Genomic DNA, 20,846 nt, shown 5'->3' with positions numbered 1-20,846 from the left:
CATTTTTCAATATTATCCATTTGCTAAATATGTGGAAAGTGTTTACTCATACAATACCAAAGTCAATCCATGCTACCTAAATATTGAAGAAAATTCTGTAGTCAGTATTTTAACATAATTTGAAAAAGAGTTATCAACGAACTCTTTATTAGAAAATATTGAAATGATTTTAGAAGTTGCCAGCCATCCAGAGTTGCAGTTGAGAATTCTGATTCCTATTCCTTTTCTGTTTCCTAAATATCCTGACTTTTCTTTCTGGGAGTACTTATGATTTTCCTGAAGTTCAGAAATTTCAGCACATTGTTTTCTTGCTTTATCAATGCTGTTTTCTCTTGGATATCTCTGAAAATATGAACTACAGCAAGATAAAATGAGCCATTCTCCATAACGAAGGATTTATGATCTCTTTAAGCGATCGTAAATGATAGCTGTTTGGCCAGCTGCTTACTTCTGTAGTTTTGGTTCACTTTCTAGGGACGGGGTCTCATTTTGTCACCCAGACTGGAGTGCAGTGGTACTATTGCAGCTCACTGTGGCCTCAAACTCCTGGGCTCAAGTGACCTTCTCACTTCAGTCTCCCTAGTAGCTTGGACTTCAGGTGTGCATCACCATGCCCTGCTAATTAAATTGTTTTTTCTTTTTTTGTAGAGACGAGGTCTCACTATGTTGCCCAGGGTTGCTGCTCATACTTGTGGATTGCCAGGTTAGCTCTGCAAGGTAAGAAGGAAATTCCTCTGGACAACGTAGGAGTCTTTTAAAAATGTGTATCAGTCAAAGTACAGCATAGTAGAAACTAAAACCACTCTGTTTTTTTATCAGAAAAGATTTAGTAGATGGAGTTAGATATAAACTCAATAGGAGGCCTGGAAAAGAAGTTAAGGAGCTGCTTCCTGAATTTTGGCTCTAAGGCTACACAACTATATTTGCAATCCAGATGTCAGAAAGCTGATGCTGTTACCGTTTTTGTGGCTGCCCAAACCATAACCATCGAACAGCCACAACACTCATATCTAGACACTGGAACAAGTCAGCTGGTCACTCCATATTGGAACTCATGCCTATTGGAGTTTGTTTGTCCACATTTACACGTGCAGAAAGTTTGCTATTACCTCCCTCCTACTTTCTAAATATCATAGGATCCCTTGGGTGTTGCCTCATCAGGTGGAAACCTCTATGGCCAGTGGCGAGGCAACTTAGCTTGAGTTTTGTTCATGCCTGCTGGGCTCATTCTGCCCATTCATCCTGGCAGGCTGCACTCAGCTCATGCTACTGGCTCAGATCCCATGCCCACTGAGGGTGAGCCAGGCAGAGTGGTGAGAGGTGAGTGAGTGAGTGAGTGAGTGTGGGGTCTGGCCACTGTGCATAGCCAGGCACACCAGCTGCTGCATGTAGGGTGGGCAGTTCCAGGTGCTGGCACAGGCACCGGCTCTGTGCGAGGCTGTAGCTGGACCAGGAGTACTGCAAGTGGCTTACGCTGTGGGCACCGGCATCTGGACGAGGGGAATGCAATGGTGCCCCAAAACTTGGAGATGCCAGCAATATCAGAGCCCCAAGGGTTGGGGAGGGCATGTTACAGATCTCTTGTTCCCGCCATCCATAGCACAGCAAGCCAGCCAGAAAAGTGGTGTTTCAGCCATTCAGTTAGTCCTGAGTTCTTGTCCCACATCCAGGAAGAATGAGGTTATGTAGACAACTGGAGGGTGAGCAAGGCAGAGAAGAGCTTTATTTATTTATTTTTAATTTTTATTTTTAAATATACATAGAGAATTTATTTGGGCCAAGCTTGCAGATTGCAATGCAGGAGCACAGATTCAAGTTGGCCTGAATATACTCCAACAAGCAGTAGTTACAAGTGGATTTTTAAAAAATTATTATTATACTTAAAGTTCTAGGGTACATGTGCACAATGTGCAGGTTTGTTACATAGGTATACATGTGCCATGGTGGTTTGCTGCACCCATCAACTCATCATTTACATTAGGTATTTCTCCCAACACTGTCCCTCCCCCAGACCCCCAACCCCCAACAGGCCCCAGTGTGAGATGTTCCCCACCCTGTGTCCATGTGTTCTCCTTGTTCAACTCCCACTTATGACTGAGAACATGTGGTGTTTGGTTTTCTGTCCTTGTGATAGTTTGTTGAGAATGATGGTTTCCAGCTTCATCCATGTCCCTGCAAAGGACATGAACACATCCTTTTTTATGACTGCACAGTATTCCATGGTGTATATGTGCCACATTTTCTTTATCCAGTCTATTATTGATGGACATTTGGGTTGGTTCCAAGTCTTTGCTATTGTGAATAGTGCCACAGTAAACGCACTTGAGCATGTGTCTTTATAGAATGATTTATAAACCTTTGGGTATATACCCAGTAATGGGATGGCTGGGTCAAATGGTATTTCTAGTTCTAGATGCTTGAGGAATTGCCACACTGTCTTCGACAAGGGTTGAACTAATTTCTACTCTCACCCAACAGTATAAGAGCGTTCCTATTTCTCCACATCCTCTCCAGCATCTGTTGTTTCCTCACTTTTTTAATGATTGCCATTGTAACTGGTGTGAGGTGGTATCTCCTTGTGGTTTTGATTTGCATTTCTCTGATGGCCAGTGATGATGAGCATTTTTTCATGTGTCTGTTGGCTGCATAAATGTCTTCTTTGGAGAAGTGTCTGTTCATATCCTTTACCCACTTTTTGATGGGGTTGTTTGTTTTTTTCTTGTAAATTTGTTTAAGTTCTTTGTAGATTCTGGACATTAGCCCTTTGTCAGATGGAAAGATTGAGAAATTTTCTCCCATTTTGTAGGTTGCCTGTTCACTCTGATGATAGTTTCTTTTGCAGTGCAGAAGTTCTTTAGCTTAATTATATCCCATTTGTCAATTTTGGCTTTTGTTGCCTTTGCTTTTGGTGTTTTAGTCATGAAGTCTTTGTCCATGCCTGAGTCATGAATGGTATTGCCCAGGTTTTCTTCTAAGGTTTTTATGGTTTTAGGTGTTACAGTTAAGTCTTTAATCCATCTTGAGTTAATTTTTGTGTAAGTGTAAGGATAGTTAATTTTTGTGTAAGTGTAAGGTTCAGTGTCAGCTTTCCACATATGGCTAGCCAGTTTTCCCAGCAACTTTTATTAAATAGGGAGTCCTTTTCCCATTGCTTGTTTTTGTCACGTTTGTCAAAGGTGTTATTTCTGAGGCCTCTGTTCTGTTCCATTGGTCTATATATCTGTTTGGGTACCAGTACCATGCTGTTTTGGTTACTGTAGGCTTGTAGTATAGTTTGAAGTCAGGTAGCCATGATGCCTCCAGCTTTGTTCTTTTAGCTTAGGATTGTCTTGGCTATGTGGGCTCCTTTTTGGTTCCATATGAAGTTTAAAGTAGTTTTTTTTCCAATTCTGTGAAGAAAATCAGTGTCAGCTTTATGGGTTTAGCATTGAATCTACAAATTACTTTGGGCAGTATGGCCATTTTCACGATATTGATTCTTCCTATCCATGAGCATGGAATGTTCTTCCATTTGTTTGTGTCCTCTTTTATTTTGTTGAGCAGTGGTTTGTAGTTCTCCATGAAGAGGTTCTTCACATCCCTTGTAAGTAGGATTCCTAGGTATTTTATTCTCTTTGTAGTAATTGTGAATGAGAGTTCACTTGTGATTTGGATCTCTGTTTTTCTGTTCTTGGTGTATAGGAATGCTTGTCATTTTTGCATCTTGATTTTGTATCTTGATTCTTTGCTGAAGTTGCTTGTCAGCTTAAGGAGATTTTGGGCTGAGACGATGAGGTTTTCTAAATACACAATCATGTCATCTGCAAAGAGGGGCAATTTGACTTCCTGTTTTCCTAATTGAATACCCTTTATTGTGTTCTCTTGCCTGATTGCCCTGGACAGAACTTTTAATACTATGTTGAACAGGAGAGGTGAGAGAAGGCATCCTTGTTTGTGCAGCTTTTCAAAGGGAATGCTTCCAGTTTTTGCCCATTCAGTATGATATTGGCTGTGGGTTTGTCATAAATGGCTTTTATTATTTTAAGATATGTTCCATCAATACCTAGTTTATTGAGAATTTTTAGCATGAAAGGCTGTTAAATTTTGTCAAAGGCCTTTTCTGTGTCTGTTGAGATAACCATGTGGTTTTTGTTGTTGGTTCTGTTTATGTGATGGATTATGTTTATTGATTTGTGTATGTTGAACCAGCCTTGCATCCCAGGGATGAAGCCAACTTCATCGTGGTGAATAAGCTTTTTGATGTGCTGCTGGATTCAGTTTGCCAGTATATTATTGAGGATTTTTGCATCAATGTTCATTTTGGATATTGGCCTGAAATTCTCTTTTTTTGTTGTCTCTCTGCCAAGCTTTGGTATCAGGATGACACTGGCCTCATAAAATAAGTTAAGGACAATTCCCTCTTTTTCTATTGATTGGAATGGTTTCAGAAGGAATGGCACCAGCTCCTCTTTGTACCTCTGGTAGAATTTGGCTGTGAATCTGTCTGATCTTGGACTTTTTTTGGTTGGTAGTTTATTAATTATTGCGTCAATTTCAGAACCTATTATTGGTCTATTCAGAGATTCAACTTCTTCCTGGTTTAGTCTTGGGAGGGTGTATGTATCCAGGAATTTATCCATTTCTTCTAGATTTTCTAGTTTATTTGCATAGAGGTGTTTATAGTATTCTCTAATGGTAGTTTGTATTTCTGTGGGATCAGTGGTGATATCCCGTTTATAATTTTTTATTGCATCTGTTTGATTCTTTCCTCTTTTCTTCTTTATTAGTCTTGCTATCAATCAATCTATTTTGTTGATCTTTTAAAAAAAAACCATCTCCTGGATTCATTTATTTTTTTCTTGAAGGGTTTTTTATGTCTCTATCTCCTTGAGTTCTGCTCTGATCTTAGTTATTTCTTGTCTTCTGCTAGCTTATGAGTTTGTTTGCTCTTGCTTCTCTAGTTCTTTTAATTGTGATGTTACGGTGTCAGTTTTAGATCTTTCCTGCTTTCTCTTATGGGCATTTTGGGCTACAAATTTCCCTCTACACACTGCTTTAAATGTGTCCCAGAAATTCTGGTACGTTGTGTCTTTGTTCTCATTGGTTTCAAAGAACAACTTTATTTCTGCCTTCATTTCATTATGTACCCAGTAGTCATTCAGGAGCAGGTTGTTCAGTCTTCATGTAGTTGTTTTGAGTGAGTTTCTTTATCCTGAGTTCTAATTTGATTGCACTGTGGTCTGAGAGACAGTTTGTTGTGATTTCTGTTCTTTTACATTTGCTGAGGAGTGTTTTACTTCCAATTATGTGGTCAATTTTAGAGTAAGTGCAATGTGGTGCTGAGAAGAATGGATATTCTGTTAATTTGGGGTGGAGAGTTCTGTAGATGTGTTTTAGGTTCACTTGGTCCAGAGCTAAGTTCAAGTCCTGGATATCCTTGTTAATTTTCTGTCTTGTTGATCTGTTTAGTATTGACAGTGGGTGTTAAAGTCTTCCATTATTATTCTGTGGGACTCTAAGTATCTTTGTAGGTCTCTAAGAACTTGCTTTATGAATCTGAGTGCTCCCATAGTGGGTGCATATATATTTAGGATAGTTAGCTCTTCTTGTTGAATTGATCCCTTTACCACTATATGATGGCCTTCTTTGTCTCTTTTGATCTTTGTTGGTTTAAAGTCTGTCTTATCAGAGACCAGGATTGCAACCCCTGTTTTTTTTTTTTCTTTCCATTTGCTTGGTAGATCTTCCTCCATCCCTTTATTTTGAGACTATGTGTGTCTTTGCACCTGAGGTGGATCTGCTGAATACAGCACACTTATGGGTCTTGACTCTTTATCCAATTTTCCAGGCTGTGTCTTTTAATTGGGGCATTTAGCCCATTTACATTTTGGTTAATATCGTTATGTGTGGATTTGATCCTGTCATTATGATGCTAGCTAGTTATGTCACCTGTTAGTTGATGCAGTTTCTTCATACCATCGATGGTCTTTACATTTGGCATGTTTTTGCAGTGGTTTGTATTGGTTGTTCCTCTCCATGTTTAGTGCTTCCTTCAGGAGCTCTTGTAAGGCAGGCCTGGTGGTGACAAAATCTCTCGGCATTTGTTTGTCTGTAAAGAATTTTATTTCTCCTTCACTTATGAAGCTTAGTTTGGCTGGATATGAATTCTGGGTTGAAAATTCTTTTCTTTAAGAATGTTGACTATTGGCCCCTACTGTCTTCTGGCTTGTAAGGTTTCTGTTCAGAGGTCCACTCAGTCTGATGGGCTTCCCTTTGTGGGTAACCAGACCTTTCTCTCTGGCTGCCCTTAATATTTTTTTCTTCATTTCAATCTTGGTGAATCTGACAATTATGTGTCTTGGGGTTGCCCTTCTCAAGGAGTATCTTTGTGGCATTCTCTGTATTTCCTGAATTGGAATGTTGGCCTGCCTTGCTAGGTTGGGGAAGATCTCCCGAATAATATTCTGAAGAGTGTTTTCTAACTTGGTTCCATTCTCCCCATCACTCTCAGGTACACCAATCAAACGTAGATTTGATCTTTTCACATAGTTCTTCGAGGCTTTGTTCACTTCTTTTCACTCTTTTTTCTCTAAACTTCTTTTCTCACTTCATTTTCCCTGGCTTGAAATTTGGGTCTCACTGGGGACCTACTCTTTCCCACGTAGGAACCTGTCTGCCTCCCACCACCATCAAAACTTTGAAAGCCCATCTTATTGGTGGAATCTAAATCATATCTATAATCCTAGTTTTAAGTGAGTTTAAGAAATGTAGTTTTTATTCTAACGTGATCTGTAATACAGAGGAAGAGGTGAGAATGAAAGTCACCTGCTAGTGGACAATATCTAACCCAATTTTATGCTTTGTCTACTCTGCAGCCAGATATATACCCTTCCATCCATAAACCTCCCCACAATAACAATAGCAATAAAACCACTACCACCAAACATAAGGTAACTCTTCCTAATATAAAAGAAAACACCGTCTCCTTCCATTTATAGGGATGCAGTGAAGGGATGCAATAGAGATGGGCATGAGGAGAATCAGTATCCCTTTGCAAAGTAATGAACTCAGGTGAGTCCATTCATTACAGTGTCTTCAACAAGGCAGGTAGCTTCACCAAGAAAGAAGGGTCTAATTCTACCTAAAAAAAATGAGGCTCTGATATTTTCAGGCTTGATTTTCAATTCTCAAGGTACCATTCTATCCCAATAAATATCCTAAATTCTTGCAAAGTTGCCTAAAACCTGCAACTTGTGTATTCAGATTTATCGATTATTAACAATATCAGTCCTATGATCACATGAGATGAAATTAATTTAGAGCAGTAGTTTTCATTGGAGGGGTGAATGATGGTGGTGCCACTGTTTCTAGTAGTGATTTTGCTCCCCATTGGATATTTGGCAATGTATGTCCATTTTGGGTTGTCACAATTTGGGTTAGGGAGAGCTGTTAGTGGCATCTAGCGGATAGAGTCCAGAGGTACTGAGATATCCTACGATGCATAGGACAGCCTTCCTCAGCCTTTTGCCACAGGGTCAAAGAATTATCTGGCCCATCAATAATGACAAAGATAAGAAATCACAGAAGCTCTCTGTGTATTGGAAGAAGTTTTGAGTTAAGTAGTTCAAGTCAGCTGGATGTAGTGGCTCACACCTGTACCCCCAGCACTTTGAGAGGCTGAGGCAGGAGGATCACTTGAGCTCAGGAGTTCAAGTCCAGCCTTGGCAAGTAGCAAGGTCCCATGTCATATTTAGAAATTCTAAAAAAAGTTAAAACCCTGGGCTTGCCATCATTGTTATCTAATTTTTCAAAGGCTGTCAGAACTGCCACCTTAGCCCACCCCAGTCCTTTTATTTCTTATTTCCATTTTAGTGTTCTATCATAACAAACAATTGGTAGCAGATCTTGTGTTCAACAGGCACCTTATTTCAGGTGATGATATATGATAATTTAAGTAAGTGTATTACCACTGCATGTCTTGGACTACCAATATCTTATTTTCCACTGGTAATCAAGATATCATTGCCTTTTAATCCAAACTGGGTGAAATGATAAATATCAAATTTCCAGTGTTGAAGTTTTATTTCTTTATGTTTTGAACATCTTTATATACCAACTATTGTATCAGACAAAATTAGTTAGCAAATAGAAAACACTATATATATTTCATGCAGAAAAAAATTTTGGTATGTACACAATCATTTAAAGGACTGAAGGAGTCAGAGATTCAAGGAAATTTTCAGTTTCAAGATCATATAACTGTAGCTATGATCTAGAGGTCAGAAAATTAGTGCAGCTGTTTCTGCTACCCTCTCCACAACTGCTCCTCCGCCTTGCCCTTATACCTTTGAATGAAGCTAGTGAATATGGATTCTATTCTCATAGATGATTGAGCTTGTTTTGCTGCTGTTACATCTACACGAAGATGGCCTCTGCCTCCCTTACATTTTCTAAATATCAAAATGCCCATGGGATTCCTAATACATCTGAATTATCTAATTGTTTAAAGTTTTTCAAAATTTGGTTTCTCCAATGTTGTTAGTTTTATTTAAATATTTAATGATTCTTGATTGTCTATATATATTTGTGTTCATAGTATATAATATGTAGTGTTGGTGGCCAGAATTGATTTACTTTGTCCAAATAAGAAGCCCTTTTCACCCGGCAGACGTTAAATGCAAGTTTTCATTATAGGTATACTAGTTCTGATGGTTGTGTGTTTGTTTGTAGGGTGAATGAGGAAGTTGGTGGTATAGGGAGGTTACATGTGAATAGTCTCTTCTTTGCGATTTATGAGTAGTTTCTATGCTGGATCTTCCTATTTCAGCTATTAAGACAACTGAAAGTCAATTGGGTTACTATCAGTCTCCTTCCTATAAACCTGTTTTCCATTCGGTAATCTCTGAAGTTAGACTTCCCCCTTAGTAGAGCTGTACTTGAAGTTTTATTCAGGAGAGAAATGCTATTTTCAGTTCCTCTGGCAACAGAATTAATATGTAGTTCTTTTCCTTCTAATGAATTATCCAGCCTACTGTCCAAGTCTCAGCCCTTCTCACAACCCTCATTGTCTCTTGCCTAAGTATTATGCAGAGAATTTATTGGAAGAACTCACTTTAGTGATTCTTCTCTTTGATGATCATCACCTGGATGAAATTATTAGCTCCTTAGTCTGTTGCATTTTGTTGGCAATCTGGACCTACTTCCAGAACTGTCAAAATTCCTCCATAGCCCTCAAAAGTCTGCTGGTGACATTACTCTCAGGTTTATAGAAATGCTATGATTTTATGGATTTATTTCTATTTGTATATTTCTTCTGTGATTTCTGTGTATTTTGGGGAGGGTAGTGAGGTAATTCACAAGTTCATTTTGTTCAATTAGTTGTGAACCGGCACTATTATCTTTAGATTTACAGCAAACTAAATTTTACTTTCTTGGCTTCTTAAAAAATTAATCAGGATCTGCAGTTTCTCTCTCAACAAAATAAGACAATTCAATTTTGTTTTTTTCATTTCTCGTATTTTACTTTCCCCAAGCACTCCATCTCTTTACCCCCTACCTCTTGGATTTGGTTACAATAATTTAGAATTATGTCCCTTCTAGTTTGCATATCCTTGCTTAATAAAACTGTATTAAATCCCACAATCTCAGTATCAGCAATTATTCACAATTTATTTTAACTTTTATTTTCTTTTTCTCTTACATCATTTTTTTCTCTTACAACATTTTACATGTCCTCTCATTTCTTGGATTTAAAAGACTTTTTTCTTAGAGTAATTTTGGAAATAGGGTACACTGTTATCTGCTTCTCAAAACTTCAAGTAAGTAACCAGACAGGTTATTAATATTATTTCCAGATCTGGGTGATGAATCAGAGGCTCAATGTTGACTTTTTTAAGGTTACACAAATTCAGTGGTAAAGCCTAGACCCAAATTTGGATCTCCAGACTCTGAAGTTTGCTGTCTTTTGTATACATATTTGTTTCTTTTTCTTATAGTAGGTGTCCACGACAAGCTGTTTATTTTACTATCTTTTGTTGGAGTACTTTGAAAGACCATTTCTAAATACAGATCTCTGCTTTTCATAATTATTGCTGATGCTTGTGCAGTCATATTCAGTTTGCTTAGTTAGAATTGTGGACATTAAGAATATTATTTGGCAAAATCCTACAATGAGGCTGTTTGTGGTTGCTGTTTTTTGGAAACAATTATTATATAATTCTTCTTCTTTGTGTAGTCATACATAAATATCTTGAATTTGAATACCTGACAACTAGAATAAAAGAGAAACATGATGGATTACATAACATAAATATTCTGCTAAGAAGATGGCAGAGCATTAGGAGACTCAAAATTTTCTGAGTTAAGGCTGGGTGCAGTGGCTCACACTTGTAATCCCAGTACTTTGAGAGGTTGAGGTGGGTGATCAATTGAGGTCAGGAGTTGAAGTCCAGCCTGGCCAACATGGTGAAACCCTGTCTCTACTAAAAATATAAAAATTAGCCAGGGATGGTGGCAGGCATCTGTAATCCCACCTACTGGGGAGGCTAAGGCAGGAGAATCACTTTAACCTGGGAGACGGGAGTTGCAGTGAGCTGAGATTGCTGCCACTGCACACTCCAGCCTGGGCAACAAAGCGAGACTCCATCACCCCACCGCCCCCCCAAAAAATTCTGAGTTAAGAATGCCAAAAGTAATTTATCATGTATGCCTTAAAGATGTTCAGAAGAATATTACTGGAGATGCTATTATAGCCAGTTTATAACCAATAAAGACAAATTCTTTATATGACATAAAAATGTAATTTCCTTTATAAATATAAATTGATGCAAAAATCAACAAAATACTAGCAAACTGAATCTAGCATCTATAACAAGATTTATACAACATGACTAAGGAGAAACTTTTTTATACTACAAATGCAAGGTTGATTAAGCTAATAAAAATCAAGCAATATAATAATATACCACATTGAAAAAATAAAGCACAAAAATCACGTGATCATCTCAATAGACAGAGAAGGAGTATTTAATAAAATTTGAAGCTCTTTCATGATTTAAAAAATTGGCAAACTAGGAACAAAAAGAAAGTTCCTCCACCTGAAAAAGGGCATCTATGAAAAGCTATAGATAACATAAGACTAAGTGGAAGACTGAAAGCTTTCTTCCTAAAGTCAGAAACAAGACAAAGAAGTCTTGCTCTCACCAGATTTATTCAACAATGTTCCACAGGTTCTAGCCAGAGCAATTAGGCAAGAAAAAGAAATAACAGGCATTCACAAAAGGGAGGGAAAAGTTCAAGCCCCTTCATTTAATATCATTTCCTGGAAGTTGCATGTACTGTTTCTGCTGACATGCAATTGGCCAGAACTTAACTGCAAAACTCCAACCAACATCAAGAAAGTTGGTATATTATGTCTTTATTCTTTGGAAACTTGTGCCCAGTTAAAATTTGGAGGTTCCATTTTTGAAGAAAAAGGAGACAATGGGTATTGGGAGACACCAGCAGTTCCTTCCATGTTTATTAAATGCAGGTCAAAAAAAGGAATTAGGTAATTTTTTTCCTTTCTTTTTACTTTTCTTCTTCCTTCCTTTTTCCTTCCCTCTCTTCCTTTCCTCCTTTTCTCCTTCTTTCCTTCTCTTACTTTCTTTCAATACATGAATTGCAAAAGATTACTAACCTAAATGCAATGTTGTCTTCTGGATTGGATCTTGGAACAGAAAAAAAGGACATTAGTAGGAAAATTAGTGAAATATAAATAAAGTCTTTAGTCAACAAAACTGTACTCATGTCAGTTTCTTAGTTTTGATAAATGTATTATGGTTACATAAGATACTGATATTAGTGGTAGCTGGGTGAAGGATGTACAAAAACTCAGTATTATTATTGCACTTTTTGGTAAATCTGAAATTACTTCAAAATTAAAAGTTAAAAAAAGATGATTGCTGATATCCAATGGCCATGGGTTTGGAAAACTAGAAAGAATTCTTATCCACTCTTGGTGGTATATATATTAGTACAGACTTTTTTTTTTTGAGATGGAGTTTCACTCTTGTCACCCAGGAGTGCAGTGGCATGATCTCTGCTCACTGCAACCTCCACCTCCCAGGTTCAAATGATTTTCTTGCCTCAGCCTCCCAAGTAGCTGGAATTACAGGTTTGTGCCACCATGCTGGCTAATTTTTGTATTTTTAGTAGACATGGGGTTTCACCATGTTGGGCAGGCTAGTCTCGAACTCCCAACCTCAGGTGATCCACCTGCGTTGGCCTCCCAAAGTGCTGGGATTACAGGCGTGAGCCACCGTGCCCGGCAGTACAGACTGTTTTTCTAGAGCAACTAGGTGTTATTTATTAAAGGTAAATGAATTAATACATTTTTATTCATAAAATCTCCTAGAAATTAGTTTTACATAAACACGAATGCCAGATTTTGAATTTCTCTTTTAGATAATTTAGCATAATTGCTCCAAATAAATCTAAAGGGCTATTGTCAAAGAGTGGAATATTTCAATTTATAATTTTATAGGTAAAACTGTCAGTCCATGATATGGTTGGTGTTTAAAGTAGAATGGAAGTGAAGTTCCCAGAATGGAGTTTTTAAAATAACCAAGTTCCTAGGATTTTAACTGGAAGAATAAATATCTGAAAGCCAGTGAGGAGTATTAAGGATGGGATGCCACTTCTTGCACCTTGAGAAAATGAAGTATGGAAGGATGAGTGGTTTTCATTTGAGAGGGCTACAAGGTAACTTCCATTTCAGATGAGGAGGTAAAAGAATGATAATTGAAAAGGAAAAATGTTTACTAAGTAGGTTATACATTTTGGAATAGAAGTTTCTATAGCACAATAGAAAAGTTTGAGTGGACACATAGCAATGATAGTTTGGGTGAGAGTGAGGCAGGAGAATAGGGTCTGGAGGCAGGGAACCTAAGGATGTTTCACGCCAACTTCCTAGAACTAAAATGAAAGGAAACCCCTAACTTTCCATGCCTAAGTAACAAAAGGACCAAAGGCTACTCCCTTTGCAAACCCCCACTTTTTCTGCTGGGCAGATGGGAAATTGGCTGTCGGCAACAAATCAGACTGATTGCAGGGGAGGCTTCCTTTGCATAGAAGTATATCACTTTGTAACTTCACCCTGCCTCTGATTGATTGCTTTTTGCACCAGTGTTTGCACAGGAGCATGACCTTTGTAACTTCATTTCGGCCTCTGGTTGGCTGCTTTCTGCAACCAATCAGACTGATTGCGCGTTACTTTATTTACATGAAGTGAGCATGAAGTGGCCAACAGGAAGCTTCTAGAGGGTATTTGGACTCAACAGGATTCTGTATCCGGGCCCTTGAGCGGCTGCTCAGGTCGCTGTCGCACAGAGCATGCTTTCATTTTCAATAAATCCCTGCTTTTGTTCTTTTGTTGCTTCATTCTTTCTTTGCTTTGCTGGGCGTTTTGTCCAATTCTTTGTTAAAAACGCCAAGAACCTGGACAACTTGCAGTCACGACCCTCTACCGGTGACAATATTATTTAATTATTGGTAGTGGCTTAGGGTAGCAAACATCCCTTTGTGGAAAGTTTACTCCGTAAATCCTTAAAAAAACAGATCAGAAACAAAAACTGGCCTCCCAGGGATTTGGACTCAGGAGCTGAATTAGGCGCGGACAGAGCGCAGCCTTAGGGGTTTATGGGCGGAGTTGCACTGGTTTGGCGGGCACCTCTGCTTCTGCTTGGCACTACTCGGCTCCTTGAGGCTCCCTGAGGCTCCCTGGAACGTGAGGCTCCGTGAGGCTCCCTGGGCTTCCACTCGGCTCTGTTCGGCTCCTGCTCCGGAAGGGTGCGCGGCGGCGAGTCCTGCGCATGCGCCCTCAACTCCTGCTGCTCTCAGGGCTGCGCTCAGCCTCGTGTTTTCACTTCCTTCTACTCAGAGCCGTATCCGGGTCGCTGCTTTCCCTATTGTCTGAGGCAGCCGGCCTCGAGCTGTGCAATTTCTGGGTTTTTTGTCGCTTGTGGTACAGGCTAATAAAGTTTTTCTTTCTTTCTTTCTTTTTTTTTCTGGTTTTAACGGGAGAAATTAACTCCCCAGGGCCGCCGGGTTGGCTGCGCTGCCTGGGCCGGAGGTCTTCTCCGGCCAGGGAGCGCTGTGGGAAGGGGCTCGAGCGGCCAGGGCCAGGTGAGGCCGGGGGGGCGGGGGGTTAAGGGACCGCGGGGCTACTCTTGGGAGCGCCCCTGTCTGGCTGGCTGCGCGCCGGTTTTAAATAACATCTTTCGGACTTGTCTTCGCGGCCCCAGTCCCCGACCTCGGCGCTGCCTTGGCTCCCGCAGCCTCTCCCTAAGTCTCCTCCAAACGACCACTTCACGGATTCCTTAGTAAGTGTGTCCAAGGCCTCTGCGGCGAGGGATCCATTTCAGCCATTCTAGATGTCAGGGCCGGTGGGAGCAGGGCAGGGGTGGGAGAACCCTGCGGGAAAGCTGGATTGGTGGACCCTGGCCCTCCATGGTCGGCGGGAGTGAAGCCCGCTTCTTTTATTCCCTGGGTTTTGCGTGTTTTATTGACTGTTACGATGTGTAAGTGGGGGATTACGAGTAAGGTGCAGAACCTACATCTCGAAAAGATGGGCAAGAGGGTCAGCTTCGATTTTAGCTGGCCTGAGTTGGCGTTGGCAGCATCAGGGCTGGAGCTGCCTCTGAAACTGTCCGTGGAGCTGTCCAGCCTTCCTCACCCCGCTTCTGCACCCCAACCTTCTCCTGACCTCTTTTGCTGAGAACTCAGTTAGACAAAAATTCCTTGCCCGAGGTCATCTTTGTGTTCTCTTAGCACCACAACTCTCCCCTGTGTTTGGTGTGATTATGAATGACAATGTAATTTTTTTTCTCTTAACAGTGGATCGCAGCTCCAAGAGGAGGCAGGTGAAGCCTTTGGCAGCTTCTCTGCTGGAAGCTCTTGATTATGATAGTTCAGATGACAGTGATTTTAAAGTTGGAGATGCCTCAGGTAAATATTTCCTTCTCTCTTCCCCTTTCCCAGCTTTCTGGAGTTAGGTTTATTTTTAGACTTTTTAAATCGGTTTTGATTAAAATGCCAATTTTAAGTGAAAGCATTCATTTATTTTGTCCATTTGATTTCCCATTTTGCCTTTAGATACTGTCACTAGACCTATCGTTGCTTCTGTTTTCCTCAGAGATAATTAGCAGTCAGGGGAAGGACTTTTTCGTAAGATGCAAAAGGGTTTCTCTCTTTTACACCTTAAAATATATTTATGCTTATATTACAGAGGAAAAAACTGAAAGATATCCCAAAGTACAGAAGTATCCTGAGAGGTGTGTGGACCATTAATAGTCTCTGAGCAGGGTTCTTCTTTTTTCAGATCAGTTGACATTCTCTTAGGGGAGTTTTGCTTTTTTTGTGTATTAGCTCTTTTGCTAGAATAAAATTGACCAGAGTAAGAGTTGCACTTTAAATTATAGTAGGTGCTGGACCTTGTGGATTGGGCCTTTCAGATATCTCTGAAGTGTAAGTCATGCATGCTTGCTTACTATATTTAGTAATTTTAAAAACTTTTTTTTTTAAAGGTGGTGTATTCACGTTGTACTAAACTGGAAAACAGAAAAATATGGTTTTCCTTTGTATCTTCTGTTCAGTGTGCCTTATGTATATAATATATACAGTTTCAATTGAAGGAATCTGAGAAACATAAAAATTATGTTTAAATATTTTATGGGAAAAATACTGATAAACATGAACAATAAAAATTATTTGTAATTTCACCTCTTTTGAAAATTTAAATAAAGTGAGATGAAAATTTAAATAAAGTGAGAAGTAAAAACCTTTGCAATTTCATCTCTTCAGCAGTTTTTATATCCTTCTAGAGAGTTTGCTGTGCTTAGTCACATCTCTCCTTCCTCTGGTTTTCCCTTGTCTTTTTCCTGCTAGGGATAGTAGGAAGGGATGAATGAAATTATGTTACTGTTGCTACTTTTAGTAGCATCAACAGCAGAATTTGCATTGTGATTTGCTGATAACTTTTTGTTTGCATAATCTCATTTAATTTTCACAGTAACTTAGTGAAGGAGATACTATTTTACAGGTAACAGGGGTATTGAGTTTAAAGAATTGGCATGAGGTCACTCAGGCAGTAACGGATCCAATGGATTTGACTTCAGAATTTAGTCTGTTTATCTGCTTGGATCCCAAGAGTTGATGGACGGAATCTTAAACAGAAACTCTGAATATTTGGTTACTAATTGAATTCATCCCCAGCAATCAAAAATTGATAAGTTTATCTTGTTTAACTGTTTTTTTTATCCTTTGCTTCTCAGCTCTTTATCCCTCCTTTAGTTGGTTTGCTGATGTTTGGTATTTCCAAAGAAGGGAAGGGGAAGGGAAAGGAGGTAAAATTTAAATCTTAGTTCTCTTGGTAAAGACCTTGGCAGATAAGAATATTCCTGGCTAGGATGTAGTTTTGGTTTGTTATGGTTGTGGTTGTAAACTTTGACAAACATAGTTGGGTCTTGGAAGTTATGAATTCTTTGAATATTAGAACAATTCTAAAACTTATATTAAGTATTACATAATTATGTGACAATAAATCTTGACTTTGTGGACAATTTGTTTCTAAGGTTTGTTTATTGAGATGGAGTATTCATAGGTATCGCTTCTTTTTCAAGTGATAAAACAATCTGATACAAACAGAAAATACTTTCTCAAAATATTTTATGACATCGAGCTAAGTAGAGATTTCTGACCTTGTTAAATCCTAACTATAGTTGAAGACAACTGTTGTTTGTGAAAAATGATAGGATGAGTTTTGTTAGTTTGATATATCTATATATCCCTTAAACACACTAAAAATATTTACTTTCTGTTCCCTCTTGTAACATAATATCTAGTATGCTGTACTCATAATTTACCCTCCTGGCCCCCTGGGGAGCTTAAATTTGCGACCTGTGGTTTCAGGTCACAATTTTATATGTATAGTTCTTGGTATTTATTGTAAAAGGGAATTTAGAAGAAAATGATTGTATTTAAAATGATTAATAGTCAACAGAAATTGAATCATATTTTTGACTTGTTTTAGGTGCATCGATGCTCTGCATAGCTGAGATACTGGCTTACTCTAGATTACCATTGTTTTCCATTTGAATCTTTTCTGTGCCTGAGGTAGTATATATTTAATTGAAGTCTTATAGAGAATAAGACATTAGTCCTATCACTGGTTTTCAAACATGTTGAAGTTGTGGATTCCCAGCACTACTTATGAATAGGAGATTAAATTGGAAATAGACAAACGGTAGCTAAACATCTGTCTGATCATGTTTTCTTTCAAAATAACTTCTAGAAATGACTTATTGAATGAACTACGAACTTCCTTAGAACTTAAAGTGGTTAGATTGGTTGGCCTTAATTTTGGCTAACTGGATTCTGTGGATCAATTTTTTCTTACCTTCATCTTGAAATCTGAAATTCTGACTATAAAACTTTTTATATTTCTGTTTGGTTTTAGGAATAAATATAGAAAACATTTGCAGATAAATGTAATTTAACTCTATCATAAAATAGAAACAAATCAACATTTGGTAAAGAGTGACCCACGAGTAAGATTGGCAAGTGATTACCAGCCTGTACCTTTAGAAAATTATGAAACTGAAGAGAGTTTATATTTTATTTTTAATGCAAAAGCACAAGAAGCTTCTCATTTTTGATTGAAAGCAATCAGTAAAGTTTGAAATGAGTAAGTCCTAAAATAGGGTATGTATGTGTTAGAATTATGGTGATAACCACCAGAAGAACAATATGTAGAAATGTTAGGTTGAACCGTATGGAATTACCAGTTTTGTAGGTCCGAAACAGTCAAATATTAGCAATTTCATGGTTTGACCTAGTTAAAGTGTTTATATTTGAGACTTGGGCATAGGGCTGGGGGTAGGATAGGAGACTTATTTACATTTAGTTATCTGCTACATTAATTGAATGTTTTAAAGAATGTTTACATCTTTATAAAGATGCAGACCTGTATTACTTTTATTAACCAGACAGATTAGCCATGCCCTCTACCCCCATCCCCCACCAGCCAAAGTAAAATGGAGTTAACTTTAGATCTTAATCAAAAGGTAGTTTAGTTAGGCCATATTACCAGGAAATAATTTAATGAGAAGAGTCAGCCTGAGACTTTGGTGGTATTTTGTGCTTAATCTGACTTTGAATAATTGGACCAAGATATGTTCATTGATTGCGCATAGTTTAGCTCTTTGCTAGATGTTATGGTGAATTTATAAAACAATAGTAATAATATTAGAATAAGTAAGTAAAATAACATGTAAGTAACATAACATGTAAGTAAAATAAAAATTAGAATAATTAAATAAAATAATTGATACAAAGGATGGTTGATCACTTGTGTAGTTCAAGTCTTTCATAGGAAATAGGATTACTTTAGATTGATGTAGAACAATTTCATTGAGGAGAGGAGATAAGAGTAGAACTATGAACAGAAAGATTTAGATAAACAGCAATCTTGGTGAGGCAGAAATTACAAGTGTTGAGACTTGGAATTGTTTTTTATATTTGGGGATCAGGGTTGACTAAAAGTAGAAGTGATAAGCCTGGAAAAGTAGAATAAGGTCAAATTGTGGCCATATATACGAGTTAAGGGTTTCTCAAAACCCTTAACACAAAATTGGCATTTTGTGTTGGATAGTTTTTTGTTGTGGAGGCTTGTCCTGTACCCAATAGGATGTTTAGCAACAACAACCCTTTCCTCTACTAGATGCCAGTAGCCTCTAGATGCCAGTTTCCTACCTGCCCCAGCCTCACCTCCACCCCCACTTCCACTGTTGTGGCAACTGTTGTTTCCAGACATTGCCATTTGTCCTCTGGCGGAAAAAATGTCCCCATTTGAGTACCACTGGCTTAGATTTACCCATACAAACCTAAGATGACATAGCTGGAACTAGAATCAGCAGTAGAGGATAAGTTGTGTTGACTGACTGGCTGTCTTCAAGACATACACAGTTTTGGTCAAATGTAGCCCCAGGATAGCTCTAAATAACTGGTAGAATAGTGATCGGTCTGTTATCTGTTGTGTATGTTTATCGTACTAATACTGTTGTACCAGATCAATGAACAGAATTAGATTGATGAAATTGATGAACAAATTTATGTTGCACATGTTGTATATTAACATAAAACTAAATTAAGTCATACTGATTTTGTTATGGGGAGAACATTGGATATAGTGGTATTGATGGTTGATATTAATTAAATTAATTTTTATTTTATTATTTAATATTATAAAGGGATTCTTGAAGGTTGGTGTTTTAAATTCTAATTTTAAAATTTATTTTATTTTTTGTCTGGCCATTACCACTCAGAGGAGTTTTGAAAAATTCTGTGATGGTAAAAAATTTCTTAACTGTCTGTTAGTTGAAATAGCTGTTGCTTGGAGAGATTCTGATATATTGTATATTTGAGAAAGGTTATCTTTTATTTAACCAAATGGGAAGTAGGATTTCAATTTTAAAGATTTATTTTTTTCAAATGTAAGAAAAGTTTATTGTAGACTTGAAATTAACTCTGTCTTTCTGCCTAAGATAGCTTTATTTGAAGTGTCTGGCTAATTTCTCCAGTGTATTTCTTTTTTTCCTTTCTCTCTTTTTTTTTTTTTTGGAACAGGGCACAGAGTCATTCTTTGATTTTTAGTAATGGGAAATTTTTTTCTTTGCAACCTATGGAAAAAATAGACAGCCAAGGACCTTGATTTTTCTCATTATCATTATTACTCAGCTATGCTTGTAAATAAATATGGTTTATCTCCATCCCTCCAGTGCATATGTACAAAAACCAAATAGTGACTAATCAGATGAAAAGTTATTTTTCAGAGATCAGGGAAAGATAATATTTGATATATTGCTGATCCCTATAGAAAGATAAAATTTGATATATTGCTGATCCCTGTAGTTGGAGTCTGACTAATGTACTATATTTGGAGAACGAGGGGTTGGATAAGCTATTAGGACTTGGTTTTGTGGGAAAATGTCCATTCTTCTAATAATTAACAAATATAAAACATTGAATTTTTTTTTAATTCCTTTCTATTCAGGCATGATTATAAATCAAAAACAGAATCAAGGAGTCTCAATTTACCTCTCATTAGAAAAAATAATTAATTGGCATTGGCAGCTACCAAAACAAAATCACAAAAATCTCTGACATTTAGTGAAATTTACCAAGTAACAGCAAAGTTGGATTGGTCTCAGTTTTGATCAGCTACCCACACTTCTGCCCCAGTTAATCTTACTTTTTTATCTATCATTAAGTTTTGATTGGTAAAAAGCCTTCTAGAAGGTTGATCCAGAAGAAAAGTAACCTTTTCTTTCATCTTCGTCTCCTAGCTCTCTTAATTATGGCATTGCTTCCATTCTAGAGCCTAAGGTGTTTCAGTTTTCTTTAGTCAGTGTGCGTAAAAGATCTTTCTGTGTCTTAGAAGTGTTTAGTCAACTCTGGTTTTTATTTATTAAATCATAATTTTAAAATGTCTAAAGATTATTATTGTTATTTTTACCAGATGGTATTTTTCCTGGTAGGTTGGGTTTAATTGCTGTGAGTGGTTTACAAAATCATAATTTTCTTAATGCTTTGGAGACTGAAAAGAAGTCACTTGTTTGTGAGTGATATTGGGTCCACACTCTTGAAATCCAAGAAGCTCAAAAATCCAAGTGTTTTGTAAGGTTGACACAAACTTACTTGATGGCAAAGCCTAACAGGAACTGGTAGGAGTTTATTTGTAGTATTTATTTCTCATACACTGTAAATATTTATATTTTTCTCTGCAGAAATAATGTTTGATTATAGGATAATCCCATGTACTTTACTGGGGG

The 20,846-nt window shown here is 37.8% G+C and overlaps 1 protein-coding gene across 17 annotated transcripts in view; it reads left to right on the top strand.

Annotated features, from left to right (window-relative positions):
* Positions 1–13,778: 13,778 nt before the first annotated feature.
* The window catches only part of PHF14 (PHD finger protein 14), a 199,605-nt gene continuing 192,537 nt past the window's right edge, over positions 13,779–20,846 (top strand). For 4 of the 17 annotated variants that reach the window (XR_013415440.1, XM_077997010.1, XM_028846018.2 and 1 more), the window contains exons 1-2: positions 13,782–14,142; positions 14,854–14,964. Coding sequence is in view for 12 of the 17 variants with exons in the window: in XM_077997010.1 (XP_077853136.1) it covers positions 13,830–14,142; positions 14,854–14,964 (424 nt within the window). In the remaining 5 variants the exon portion in view is untranslated. Of the gene's footprint in view, positions 14,340–14,853; positions 14,965–20,846 lie in introns of those variants that run through there. The other 13 variants (XR_013415441.1, XM_028846024.2, XM_077997013.1 and 10 more) reach the window with 6 other exon arrangements.

Source organism: Macaca mulatta, chromosome 3 (assembly GCF_049350105.2).
Source record: "Macaca mulatta isolate MMU2019108-1 chromosome 3, T2T-MMU8v2.0, whole genome shotgun sequence".
Classification (NCBI taxonomy): domain Eukaryota; kingdom Metazoa; phylum Chordata; class Mammalia; order Primates; family Cercopithecidae; genus Macaca; species Macaca mulatta.
Note: the sequence above shows the minus strand (reverse complement) of the source record. Positions and strands in the feature narration are given on the sequence as shown.